Source organism: Hylobates moloch, unplaced genomic scaffold (assembly GCF_009828535.3).
Source record: "Hylobates moloch isolate HMO894 unplaced genomic scaffold, HMol_V3 SCAFFOLD_3, whole genome shotgun sequence".
NCBI lineage: Eukaryota > Metazoa > Chordata > Mammalia > Primates > Hylobatidae > Hylobates > Hylobates moloch.
In genome coordinates this window covers 81,535,971-81,550,033 of record NW_026652278.1, presented here as the reverse complement: position 1 = coordinate 81,550,033, position 14,063 = coordinate 81,535,971, and the positions used below count along the sequence as shown (strand labels likewise).

The following is a 14,063-nucleotide window of genomic DNA, read 5'->3' as shown; positions in this document are numbered from 1 at the left end:
AGATTAATAAGGACCTTTGATGTGTTTCTTCAACAACTGGAATTACTCTTGCCAAATAAAGGGCTGGTTAATCAGCTAATTCTGAATTTTAATCACGATCTTGTTCCAGTTCCCTTGGGTGGCATGAGCTTTGGGATGAGGGCTTTTCTTTACGGAGTCAGCCCAGAGAGGATCTCTGTTACCCACACCCTCACATTTTGGACATACGCTGACTCCGAGGCAACTGGGCTCACACGTATCCCCTCTCTGGTCCTCACAGGGGAGCTGTCATCTTGCAATCACATAGCCATCGCATGCCATTGCAGGGGCAACCCAGCAGGCAGGCCCCCCTTCAACTGCCGCCCAGCCCCCCTCGCAGCCAGGCTAGGCTGCGGCGCCGACACACAGGAGCCGGCTGCGGAGCTGGGTCTCCGGCTCTCGGCGGGGGAGCGGGGAGTCCGCTCGCCCACGCCCACGCCCCCAACATTCGCGGGCGCACACTCCGGCGCGCGCACGCTGCCAAACGCGGGCGCACGCACATGGCAGCCGGGCCGGGGACGACCCTGTCAACTGCAGCCCCAGAGGTCCGGGGCGCGCAGCCGGGTCCCCTCCAGGGCGCCGCCGGCCGCCCCGCCCCGCCCCGCCCCGCCCCTCGAACCCGCCGTGCCGGGCGCGCCGTGGGCTGCAAACTTTCGCGGCGCGAGTCCGCCAAGGCAGCGCGCCGATTCGGGCTCGGTTCGGCTCTGCGCTACTCCGGACAGCTGTGACCGCTGGCCGGGGGCTCGGCCGCCGGTACCCACGGACCGCGCGCCCGAGTGCCTGCTCCGCTAAGCCCCTCGCCCCGCGCGGACCCCGGTATCCAGCGCTCTGCTGCCCGGGCTCTCCCCGCGCGCCCTGCTGCCGCGAGGTCAGTCCGCAGCCTCTGGTGCGCCAGCGCTCGCCTTCCTCCTTCTGGACTTCGGCCCTTTGCCGCCCTCACCACACCATGGCTCATGTCCCTGCTCGGACCAGCCCGGGACCCGGGCCCCAGCTGCTGCTGCTGCTGCCGTTGTTTCTGCTGTTGCTCCAGGACGTGGCCGGCAGCCACAGGGCCCCCGCTTGGTCCGCACTGCCCTCGGCCGCCGACGGCCTGCAGGGGGACAGGGATCCCCAGCGGCCCCCTGGGGACGCGGCCGCCACGTTGAGCCCCGGCGCCCAGGACATGGTCGCTGTCCACATGCACAGGCTCTATGAGAAGTACAGCCGGCAGGGCGCTAGGCCGGGAGGGGGCAACACGGTCCGCAGCTTCAGGGCCAGGCTGGGTAAGTAGAGGGTGCCCCAGGACCCCTTCTCCTCATTCTCCACCTTCTTCACTTTTCTGTCTCCCCACCCATGCACCTCTACTTTTCCTCTTCTAGCCAACGGGTGGGTGGTTCATTCATTCTTTCACTAATGATTCACTGATCTCTCCATGCCAGGCCCTGAACCTCCAGTGGGGCACCAAGAGTGGCAGTGGGTGGCACAGAGGTCCTGCCCCTGGGGTGCTCCCACATTGTTGGACATACACAGACTACCCCATACACAAAGCTCTAAGCACAAAGAGTGGAAGAGGGAACATGGGCCAGGGAAGTATCCCTGTCATAGGGGCAATTATGTGGGGACTTTACAAATGAGGGCACAGCCGGTGAACATAGGCAGCCCTGACAGAAGTTCCAGGCACTGTGCCCTGTCAGGAAGCAGGAGCCGCTAGCTGGTGGCAGCTATGGTTCCTGTGTCCAGGGAAGCAGAGTAGACTGAGAAGGGCCTTGGCTGCCCGGGATTGAGGACTTCCACGGACTGGCATGAAGCATTCAGACCACAGGGGTTTAAGGAAAGGCCCAGGGGCTTAGGCAGTGGGAACACTCTGTCTGTCTCCGGCCTCTGTCCCACCTTTCCACTTCCTCAGCCCCTTGAATGGAGCTGGGCAGAGGGCACTTGCAGAGGCCCATGCTGCCCTGCTCTGAGAGCGCTTCCAGGCTCCTGCCTCAGCAGCCTGCCCACCTTTGCAGGCCCTGGGTAGAGAGGAGGTGCAGCCAGGGCCGCAGGGGTGGTGAGAAGACCCTGGTTGTCATGGTGATTACTCCTGGTTGCAGAATAATGTTCCAGAAAATGTGGATGGGGGTCTCCTGCAGCTCTGTAGAAGATGAGGCCATTCAATAGGAGAAAAATCTGCAGTCTACAGGCTCCCCTCCTGAGGGAGAGGGAAACAAGCCTAGCTGTGGAGCTAGACAGCCTGGGGTCAGATCTGTCACTGGCTGTGTGACTCAAGGTAACATCTGTGGCCTCTCATAACCATGGATTGGGGAGCACCTGCCACAAAGAGGCCCCATGCCCTCCTTCTCCACTTAGCAGACTCACCAGGTCAGTGGCCCTGGGCTGCAGGCCAGTTGGATCTAACTCCATCCTCACTCATAACTTTCTTGCACCATGTGGGGTCCATTTCTGGAGGAACATTACTAAATTAAGCCATTTAAGAATCATCTGGCATGAATATGACCTTGGGTAAATCACTAAAGCTATGTGGACTGGAGTGTATTCATCGATAAAATGGGCAAGGCTTGCCAATATCTCCCCTGTGCAGTTGAAGGGAAGATGAAATGAGGTCATAGGTGTAAGCTCAGAGCCCAGCACCAGCCAGATTAAGTGTTGATGTATGGGATTTCCCTGGGAGCACAGAGAATCGTGCTAAGTAGTGTGTATTCCTGTGGGTTTAAACTTGACGTTGCTTCTCTATTAACTCAATCCTCGAAGCCTTGTAGTTGAGGAAGCAAGGCCAGCAGGGTCACTGCTGCAACACGGGTGAGCCTGTCCACTGAGCCTATCTACTTGCTGCAGCCAGGCATGGAGATGCCTGCTTGTGTCATTCTGTTTTCACAGAAAGGGGGTAGTACAAGTAGCAGTGGAGTTCAGGATATTAATCTCAAAAAGGACCTGAAGACAGTGTCTCAAATCCAGCACTCCCACTTTAAAGATAAGGAAACTGAGACTCAGAGCTGCGACCAGGGTCTGGGAGGGGTAGGGTGAAACAGATAAGCCTGGGAAATCAGGATTCTGGTAGTCTGGAGTGTCTGACAAATCCCTCTTCTTTGGAAGCCTGAGGCGCATTTGGATGTGAATCCCAGCTGTACCAGCTACCAGGTGTGTGCTGTGGCACAGGTTAGTTTACCTCTCTGAGCATCAGTTTCCTTGTAGTACAGTGAAGAAGTGAGGATTAAATGGGCTAAGCAGGTTTTGTGCCTTGCGTACAGTGGAGGCCCAGGCAGGTTGCTTGATCCTCCCCTCCCTTGATTCATCTAAGTGTTTCATGCCGAGCCCCTTGCCTGCCCTCAGATGCGCCTGCTTCCTGATCCAGTGACCTGTCTCAGGAGGTATGAATTTGGGCAGGGACCCTTCTCTCATGGATGATGCCACCCATGTGGGAGGCTTCAGGTGTGGTCCGAGAATATGCCAGTCTCAGCCTGCTCCCCAGTGGTGGGTTTCTGCTGCCTCAGTGGGGCAGCACCTCTTCCTGAACAACAAATGCCTCCATCCCCACAGCCTGCGGTACGTAACTATACCTCCCCTGCCACCGGGCAACGCAGCTCAGCTGCCAAGTGCTGGCTGTGAGCTGGCCTCGTAGGGTCCAATTCCCAATTCTGCGATCTGGGCAAGGGACTGAACTTATCCATGACTCAGTTTTTTTCACTTCTAAAATGGGGCTAATAATGCTCCCCTCCTTATAGGATTTTTTTTTTAATGGAAACTGAGATATGTCAAGTGCTTACACCATTCCTGACACATGTAAGTGTCAATGGTGTATTAGCTCTTGCTGTTGATATACCAGCCACCCCTTCCTTCCCTCCCTCATTGCTCCCTGAAGTGCATTTTGTTCCTTATTAAATCTGCATCGGTGGAGAAAGCCTATGAGCCTGACCCTAAGGGTTAAGGTTAGACCACCCCTAATTCCCACTGAATGATCTGTGTTTAAATGTAAACTTTGTCACCTACCAATGTGATACTGAGTTGGTTTTCTTCATCTCTAAATTGAGAATAATACTACATATTCACCTGTCAAAAATGCCAAAATTCAAGTTGATTTCAGTTCCCCAAGTATTTCCTAAGCACTTGGTTTGGTGCCAGATGCTGTAAGCTCAGGGAACACAAAGATGCCCAGAAAAGCTCATAAACTAGCAGGGCAGATCAAAGTAAGCAGCAGAATAGGGCAGCGGGCCTGGGGGTTGCCATATAGGAAGGAAGGCAGGGGTGCTGCGGGAGCCCAAGGGCGCACTGACCTGGCAGGGGGCGGGGCCTCTGGGTGGGGCCAGGAAAGCCTTCCCAGAGCAGGCCAGGCCCCAGCCATTTTGAAGGGCAGGTGGGGCTTAGCCAGGTATGGAAGTGAAGCTGTCCACTGTGTTCAGAGACTGCCAGGAGTTTGGTTTTAATGATAACGCAAGGAGAGAAAGGCAGGAGATGGAGACGGACAAACAGGTTGCAAGCAGGCCATGGAGAGCCATGAGTATTATGAATTTGTTCCCCCATAGGCAATGGGGCAAAATACAATGTGCATGCATAAGGGACAGAAGGAAGGAAGGAGGGAGAGAGAGAAGAAGAGGGGAGAGAGAGAAAGGAGAGAGGGAGAGAGAGGGAGGAAGAGGAGAGACTGCAGGGAAAAAGAGGGATAAAGGAGAGAGAGAGATTATAAATAAATGCATGCTTATGGGGAAAACCTGGAAATTATAGAAGATCACAGTAAAGAACATAAGTCATCCCTAATCACGTAGCCAGATATAACCAGAATTGTTAGTATGATATTTTGGTAGAATCATTCCAGCCATATCTATCTATCTATGTCTCCACTATCTATCTATATCTCCATTGTTTTACCCTTATCTGTAAGATATATATGGATATATGGATATATCTGAGAGATATATATGTGAGATATATATATGTGAGATATATGTGGATACATCTTTTATGGATTATATTTTCAGCATGCAGGTAAAACTTGCAGGCATTTCCATTTGAAATTATTTTTTTTCATTACTGGTCATCTTGAACTTTTCCCCATGCCTGCTGGCCATTTGCAATTTTTCCTGTGGAAACTGCCTCCTTGTATGGGAGTCCCTCCTTTCTCCTACTGATATGCAAAGGTTCTTTACATAGTAAGGATCTTAACCTTTCACTTCTAATAGACAATTTGCTTTTGAGGCATGAGTGCGACGTAAGAGGCAACAAAGTTCTGGGACCACTGTTGTGGTTGAGTCTGGAGCCCTGAACGCAGGGTGGAAAGATGCTGTGTTCCGGATGGTTGTGTAGAAACAGGAAGCAGAGCAAACAGGGCCTGGAGATTGGTTAAAAGCAGGAGTGGGAGAGGCAAAAGAGTTCTCAGGCTCCTGCTGGAGGGGCTGGAGGAGAAGTGAGGCCTCCCACTGGGCAGGAGGTCAGGGAGCAAGGATGTGGTGCCCTGAGGGTGGCAATAGTTCCTGAGGCCATAACTGTTCTGAGCCCCCGCTGGGTGCCAGCCACAGTGCTGCTACTGCGCTCTGCAGAGCTGATCTCACAATAACTTTTGGAGGTGCAAATACTCTATCCAGTTTGTGGGTGAGGAAACTGAGGCACAAAGTAGTTCCATGACTTGCCTGAGGCCCCACAGCTAGTGAGGGATGCAAGCAGGAGTTGAACCTCAACCCTAGAGCCTGCATGGAAATAGACACTAAGTACTAAATCCGTGTGAGTTCCCTGCTCTTCTCTGCAGCACCGTCTGGCCCACCGCCCCTTCCTCCAGCTTCTGTTGGTGTATGCATCTAAGCCCAGCCTTCTCACTGATTGCCCTGGTGGCTGTTTGAGGGGCAATGGGTGAAGGGACATATCTCCAAACTGTCTTGGAATCTTTTTATATAGGGCAGAGCATCTAAGGGGCTGCTCTTGGCCTGAGAGTTGACCAGCTGGACAGACCTTTGGATGAGGAAGTCCCTTCCCCCAGTACCATCCCCACTGCCCTCAGGAAGGAGGCTGAGTGCCCAGCAAAGTGGACCTGGTCACAGTTCTGAGAATTCCCAAGAGCCACTGAGATCAGCTTGTCTAAATAAAGTCGGTCTTTCTCTTCTTAGGGAGTCAGAACTCAAAAATATCAAAATAATGACCTCTGTTTGCAGAACATGCTGCAGTTCACAGCACGTGATCTTTGTCCATTAGCTCTTAAGCATATCATGAACATATCCAGAACACATGGAGGAGCAAAAGGCATGGGCTTGGGGTCAGACAGAGCTGGGTACAAGCCCCGACTCCACCCCTTGCCAGCTGTGTGACTTTAGGCAAATTGCACACCCTCTCTGAAGCCTCAGCTCTTTGTCCACAGAATGAATGACCGCTCCCTACTCTCTTCATGGTGAAAATGATGAATCAAGCATGCAGGACACTCAGCATAGGACCAAGCACATACACTTGGAGCTCAGAATGTCATAATTAATAAACACTCTTCTTCCAATTTACAGATGAGAACACTCAGGCTCAAGGGGAAGTCTGGCTAAACACCTGGCTGCCCACTGTCTCCATTTGGATTTGCATCATCAGCTGCATCTTTGTAAAGAATGAGGATTTCTTGACTTCTTAAGGCTGTGGTTACTGCACTCTAGGGCAGCATGCCAGGAACCCCCAGTGTTAACTGAAGTAACAGACCGCACTTTTCTCTTGTCCCCACTTGGGCAGGATTTGCACAGACAATCTCATTCAACATGCATCTCTGAGCTCCAACTGTCACCTAAGCCTTATGGTGAGGTCTAGCGGTGCAGTAGTGAATAAAACTGGCAGTGTCCCTGTCTCGTTAGAGTTTATATTTTAGGAAGATAAGAGCAATAAATCAGTATACAGCGGGATGTCAGGAAGTGCTCTGAAGGCCAATGAAGCAGGAGCAGACAGAGTGTTGAGGCTGTTGTCCAGCCACGGGAGCCCAGGGGACCCATTGTGGGAGGTTCCATTTGAGCAGATACCTGAAGAGGTTGAGTGGTACTGGATGGGGAACCATGAAGGTGGAAGGAAGCGTGAGGCACAGTCCTGAGAATAAAGCCACATGTCAGAAGGACAAGAAGGCCAGTGTGACGTGGGGGCAGAGGGGTGGGGTTGGGCTGGGGATAGGAGATAAAGTTGCAGAGGTAGGCAGGCCAGATCAAGTAAGGCCTTGGTAAGGGGTTGAGTTTTATTTGGGGCAATGGAGGGCTCCGAGCTTGGGGGTGACCTATGACAGAATGCACCCGCACACCAGGGGCCTTGCTTGGACAGTGCTCTTTAAAACTGTGACATGAGGAGACACTGAAGATGGGTGTCATTACCATTACCAGTCTGTCTCCCCTCTAGGCTGAACTCCTCCTGGGCAACTCTGTTATGACCCTGGTCAGCCCAGCTTAGCCCAGAGTAGGAGTTTTGCAAATCTTTATCAGGAAAACAAAGAGAAGAAGAGGAAGAAAGAAAGGATAAGAGGGTGGATAGAAAAGGGGAAAGAGGGGAAGAAAAGAGAGAAGGGAGGAAGGCAGAGAAGAAAGAAGAGAGAAAAGACATGAATCACAGGGCACCAGCATGCATCAGAGGAAATAATGACTTTCTCTTCAGTGCTTCTCTGTTAGGGCCTGGGCTCAGCTAAACTGAGAGATTTCAGATTGAGGTCCCTTCTCTGAGCCACAGCCTGGAGCCCCCTGCACTGCGTACATGCAGGCACATCCAGAGAGAGGAACAGCCTGTGGTCCCTCATGCACTGGGGCTGGGGGTGACCCATCTTGTCCCCAGCAGTCCCCAGCAGGGAGGGTCTTCCTGGAGCAGGCTGCCCAGTGAGGACTGAGCTCCCTCTGGCAGGAGGCATTCAAGCCACATGGAAGTAGGACTTATACCCTTTTGCACAACCTCAAAGGTTCCTCCCCACTCTGAATCTGTTAGCAGAACAATGGAAGAGTTGAGACTTGAACTAGTTCAAAGAAAAACAACGTGTTGTGTTGGCTGGGTTGCAGCTCAGATATTTGGATCAGTGAATGCAAGATACCCCAGTTGATGGAGAGGACCTTGCTCTGCCAGCCTTGGTCCTTTAGATTCAAGTGGCAGAAAGCACATTTGGGGGAACCTCCTTTGTGCCTGGCACTTCACTAGGCTGTTTCTGTTATCTTCCAGACAATCCTCTATGTGAGATAGAGGCTGTTGTCCCTGTGAGGCAGATGGGGAAAGCAAGGTTCAGGGCCTGGCCCCACTGCGTCCTGGGAGCTTGGTTCCTAGGGCATTTTCTAGCTTGGGGATGGGGGGTGCAACATTATTGGTGAACTTTCACCCCATCCATAGTTCATCCCCAGATGCTGCAGATACACCGCCACTACCACCAGAGTGAGCTATCAGCTGCCACTGACTTCCCAAACTTCCCTGATGACCAGAGTCCCCTGGATTGCTGATTAAAATGTGGAAGTCATTGTTATACAGTCAAGGCCACATGCTTGGGGAAGCCAGGTTCAAATGTGCATTGAGACCCTGGGCTGCTGCTTATGTGTGGAGCATGTTGAGGGGCTGCGACACTGTCCTGGCAGGTTTGTTGTGAGGATTAAATAAGGTAATGGCTTCAGTGTCACCTGAGCCTTTACTGGCATTTATTTATCAGGCCCTCCATAGATGTGCTTCTCTGTTTCTTCCCGCTCATAGTCCCTTAAGAGTATGTGAACAATCCCAGTTGAATTATGCCTTCTTCCCAACAGAAACAAAGAAGAGAAAGTGGAATATTTCTGTTAAAAAAAAAAAAAAAATCCCTGCAGATCCTGTAGGTACAGGGGTCAGAGAGGTGTGGCCCCGACCCATGCCCCTAGAGAGCCCAGTGTCTCCCACACACACTTCCCAGGCTTGGGAGCTCTGCTCCTCTCCAGATGTTCCCCAGAAGAAGGACACTTGGTTGTCAGGAAATGAAGCAGTGGGAAGGCCCGGCCTCTCTGGTGTCCTGTTAGTGTGCAGCATCCTAGGGAGGCACCAGGAAAGACTCCCCACTCCTCAGAAGCCTAGAGCGGACTTGGCCATTTGAGAACACTCAATGATATATAAAAATGTTTAGGCGATTCAAACCTGACACAATACTCATGCTGCTGCCAAGGCTGGGGCAGCTTCCTGGGACTGCTGAGATGGCTATGCTGCCCTGGTGCCCTGAGGAATGCCTGCTGCCACCAGACAAATAGGAAGGAGTGGCCGGCAGCCTCAGGGAAGCCGGAGCTGGAGCATTCTTGAACCAAGTTGCAGATGTAATCGTTGAGATGTACCGGTCTTTACCTGGACGTTGGAGATTTAGTCAAGTTGCCTTGTGTAATCCTGATACTGCTCTTTTCTTGTTAAAACAATCTTAAAAGTCCTCAGGCAGAACAAAGAGCAAATGCCTAAATGGCTGTACTTTTTATCCCAGTTTCCCTTAGGAGGTGCTCAAAAAGCATAAGCGTTTATTTATTTCATCTCTTTTGGAAGAATGTTTGGGTTTAATGTGAAGTGTATTTAATGATTGCATTTAAAAACTGATTGCATAAATAGAGGGCTGTGCAAATACAGGAGGGGCTGCCTTGATGCAGGGCTTGGACCCAACCCAAGCCGTCCTGAGCACTTAATGAAGGTGTCAGTGACATTTGTTCATTTGTGCATGCAGAGGCAGTAGAGGGCAGAGGGAGCAAACAGGAGCTTTGGAGTCCAGCAGGCCTGAGTGCCTCCCTGTCTGCTCCTATTTCTTTGCTGTTGCTTCTTTTTGTTGTTGTTGTTGTTTGCTATGGGATATTGATAGTCTCAACCTTAATTCCTCACCTGTGCACTGAGGATTGCAAAAGGCGCCCTCATCAGTTTAATGTGAGGATTACACGAAAGGAGGGAAGCAAAGCGGGGGAGGAGGGCGGTCCTGAAAGTGTGGATCGGTGGGCGTTGCTCCTCCAGCCCTGGGTGGGAGACCCTCAGGAGCACCAGCGAGAACTTCACAGCCTGTGTGGTCTCTCCTTCCCTCACAGAAGTGGTCGACCAGAAGTCCGTGTATTTCTTCAACCTGACTTCCATGCAAGATTCGGAAATGATCCTTACGGCCACTTTCCACTTCTACTCAGAGCCACCTCGGTGGCCCCGAGCGCTCGAGGTGCTATGCAAGCCGCGGGCCAAGAACGCTTCAGGCCGCCCGCTGCCCCTGGGCCCGCCCGCACGCCAGCACCTGCTCTTCCGCAGCCTCTCGCAGAACACGGCCACACAGGGGCTACTCCGCGGGGCCATGGCCCTGGCGCCCCCAACGCGCGGCCTGTGGCAGGCCAAGGACATCTCCCCCATCGTCAAGGCGGCCCGCCGGGATGACGAGCTGCTTCTCTCCGCCCAGCTGGATTCTGAGGAGAGGGACCCGGGGGTGCCACGGCCCAGCCCCTATGCGCCCTACATCCTAGTCTACGCCAACGACCTGGCCATCTCGGAGCCCAACAGCGTGGCGGTGACGCTGCAGAGATACGACCCCTTCCCTGCCGGAGACCCCGACCCCCGGGCAGCCCCCAACAGCTCAGCGGACCCCCGCGTGCGCCGAGCCACGCAGGCCACTGGGCCCCTCCAGGACAACGAGCTGCCGGGGCTGGATGAGAGGCCGTCACGCGCCCACGCGCAGCACTTCCACAAGCACCAGCTGTGGCCCAGCCCCTTCCGGGCACTGAAACCCCGGCCAGGGCGCAAAGACCGCAGGAAGAAGGGCCAGGACGTGTTCATGGCCTCCTCGCAGGTGCTGGACTTCGACGAGAAGACGATGCAGAAAGCCCGGAGGAAGCAGTGGGACGAGCCGAGGGTGTGCTCCCGGAGGTACCTGAAGGTGGACTTCGCAGACATCGGCTGGAATGAGTGGATAATCTCACCGAAATCTTTCGATGCCTACTACTGCGCGGGAGCATGTGAGTTCCCCATGCCTAAGGTAAGATTTCTTCCACCTTTTGTCAGATTCTAAGGCTCAGCTCTGCCGCTACCGTCAAGCTCCTCAGTCTACAGGACTTCTGTTTCCCCATCTGCAAAATGGGAATAACAGTACCTCCTATCTATTCCAGGCAGGAAATAGGTAGACATAGGTCACCAGTGGCAGCCCGTAGGGTAGTTGCCACTCACACATGTGGGAGTTTGGCTGTGTTTTTTGAAGTATTGGCTTGGTTGAATTGGGACTTTAAAATGAGAACATTCTTTTGAAAAGCAGGAGAATCCATGTCTTTAGAAACCCATCCCCACATAGCAACTATCTGCAGAGGTAGAGTAGATGCTGCTTCCTGTACACAGGGCAGGTCCCAGAAGCCCCTTCCTGATGAAGGCTCTCATTTCTGTTCCCAGCCTGGACCCCAGAGTGTGGCGATCTATGACCAGCACAGTGCTAGCCTCAGCGGCTCTCCCACTGTAGGCTCCCTCCTCCTTGCAGCTCAGGGCAGGAATCCACAGGGAATAGGCCTTCACTGTGCACAGGGTCTGCGGGACACACAGCATTGGGCTGTTCTGTCTGTTGCACCAGCCTAAGGCTTTCCAGTTCTCACCTTCACTCCAGCCTGGGCTGTGGCTGAGTCCATCCCTCTCCCTGCAGCCTGCCCTGCAGCAGCCTGGCTGCCTGTGATGTCAGCCCTCGGCACTCAGCACACAGTTTCTTCCTGCTTAGTTACTCTGCCCAGGGCAGTCATGCCTTTCCCTCCAAGAAAAGAAAGTCAGTGCATAAATCCAATTTGAACTTAAATCAGCCAGCTGGGGAAGTCCAGACCCAGACATGGGGCAGCAGTAACGTGTTTGGGAATTAAATGGCTTCTCCTCAAAACCGTGCATGTGCAAGAGAGAAGGAGGTGCCTGACAGAGAGACAGGGGCTGCTAAAAGGGCCTAACAAAGACCCAGGCAGATGCAAGCCCGGAACCCTGAAGGCTTGCAGCTGGTTGGCCATGCGCTTAGCTTATCACCCTGGCTTGCTGCCTCCCCACCTTCCGGGACACCAGCCAGAACGCTGCAAATGCAGGTGTCCCTGCCCTGCTCCCCTCCCACCACACCGACACAAGAGGGCTTCCTCCTCAACCGCACTACATATAAAAATCTCTGTTTGGCTGGTGATGCACTGAAGTGGATGACCCGGTTGGTTCATCTTGTCAGAGGTGGGCACAGTTTTCCAAGCCAGGTCACTTTCTAACTGGGGGTCTTCGTTAAGTTACTCAGTCATTTTAAGCCTCGGTGTCTTCCCAGTAAAGTCCAGGTAATACCCACCCCATAAAATTGCTAAGCTGACAAAAAAAAAGGGGGTGATGCAGGGAGAGCAGCCCCTAGGAAATGTCAGTGTCCAGCCTGTCACACTGCCACGCACATGTCAGGCCTTCCCTTCAGTGACAAGAGCACAACCTCGTGGGAAGCATGCCTGTCCTCCTCAGACTGCGAGATCAGGGCTGTGCTGGCATCTCGCTGGGTTTTCCCTCTGGGCAGCTTCTGCCTGCTTCCTGGTGCTCCACGGGGATGTGTGACACTCAGGCGCCCCCATGTGGCCCTGCCGTGTTGGGGACACAGCATGCCTCAGGGAAGCCAAGGGGCAGGAAGGCCTGGGGCCTCTTGGAGACCTCAGCCCGGAACTCAGCGTATGTCTGACTTTAGAGGAATCGTGTGCCCCGCCTTGGGATCTCGTCCATTCCTCTAGGCGGATGCCTCTTCTGTGGCCTCAGCTGGGGAACAACAGCAGAGCAGTATGGCCTGGGACTGTGAGGACGGCATGGGTGGGTAGGTGGGTGAGGGTGGAGCTGAGGTAACCCTACTCCTTTCCTGCCTTGCAGATCGTTCGTCCATCCAACCATGCCACCATCCAGAGCATTGTCAGGGCTGTGGGCATCGTCCCTGGCATCCCAGAGCCCTGCTGTGTTCCCGATAAGATGAACTCCCTTGGGGTCCTCTTCCTGGATGAGAATCGGAATGTGGTTCTGAAGGTGTACCCCAACATGTCCGTGGACACCTGTGCCTGCCGGTGAGACCACTCCAGGGTGGAAAGAAGCCACGCCCAGCAGAGCCGCCCTCTCAGAGCCTTCTGCAGGACTTGTGGTGCAGCTGCAGACACAGAGCAGAGCTCATGGGCAACATCACTGGGGCCCAGAGAGAGCTGTCCGCCAGTGCATCATTTGGGGGTCTTTCATTGCTAGTGACTGGCCCCTTAAATGCCAGCCTGAGTCCCTGAAGGAATCTGGGAATTAGCCCTGGCCTGAAAGTGGCCCATCATTCATACCCACTGTTCTGAAGGCTTGAAAACAAAACGTGTCCACAACATTGGCTTGACGTGATCATCATCTCATAACTGAGCAAGAAGACTCTGCAAATCTTAGGGCACTCGCTCCCTGCACACGGAAAGAACTCTGTTTAAATGCTCAGTTCAGAACACTTTGGGCCACATAGTGATTTTGGAAAACAGGATAATCGTGGTGTAAATGGGTGTTTCAAAGTCCACTGCAGAGCTTTTATCCATACGGTATGCACATGTAGCCAATATTGGTTTCTTTTTCTTAATATATATATATTTTATTTTAAAACAACAAAAAAGGAGGGCGTTGACACCATTCCCCACAGAGATAGTCATGCTGAGTGTGGGTTGTTTAAACATGCATATTGAAATAACACATATAGTAACGTGGGAATACTAAAAAATAACCAAGATTTTATATTTTTGTAAATTATACTTTCTATACTGTAGATTGTGTATGTTATGTGTTTTTATGGAAAGCTAATAAATTAAAGGTACAGTGGTATCTTGAATAACTGAATGTCACCCATTTCAAAATCTCACTGGCTCCCCATCTGTAAGTACACCATCTGGTGGTTGCTGGGGACTCAGCCTCTTTTAGGGTCGTTGGAGTCCCTTAGGCCATCCCCATACTCTCTGGTGTCTGTCCCAGCCTCCAGAAACTCAGACTTTCCTGTGCCTTCCAGGGGCCTGCCCCACTACTGGTTCCTGCAAACCCAACCTAAGCGGATGTCGAGAATGGACATGGCCCCAGACAGGGACAGTGGTCTCGGGGTTTCTCCTCATCCCCTAGCCTCAGGGACATTGATTGATTGGGAGGTGCCTGGGGTGTTTAAAGAAACATCT

The 14,063-nt window shown here is 53.0% G+C and overlaps 1 protein-coding gene across 1 annotated transcript; it reads left to right on the top strand.

Annotated features, from left to right (window-relative positions):
* Positions 1-502: 502 nt before the first annotated feature.
* GDF10 (growth differentiation factor 10) lies at positions 503-13,729 on the top strand. The gene is made up of 3 exons (XM_032170976.2): positions 503-1,280; positions 9,975-10,900; positions 12,763-13,729. Exons 1-3 carry the CDS (start codon positions 965-967, stop codon positions 12,952-12,954), a joined length of 1,434 nt encoding a protein of 477 aa, XP_032026867.1. The 5' UTR covers positions 503-964; the 3' UTR covers positions 12,955-13,729.
* The last annotated feature ends 334 nt before the right edge of the window (positions 13,730-14,063 follow it).

Coding starts and splice junctions, on each gene's coding strand:
- GDF10 (XM_032170976.2), top strand. CDS start 965: ATGGCTCATGTCCCTGCTCGGACCAGCCCGGGACCCGGGCCCCAGCTG. Junction 1,281..9,974: donor CAGCTTCAGGGCCAGGCTGG/GTAAGTAGAGGG, acceptor CTTCCCTCACAG/AAGTGGTCGACCAGAAGTCC. Junction 10,901..12,762: donor GTGAGTTCCCCATGCCTAAG/GTAAGATTTCTT, acceptor CCTGCCTTGCAG/ATCGTTCGTCCATCCAACCA.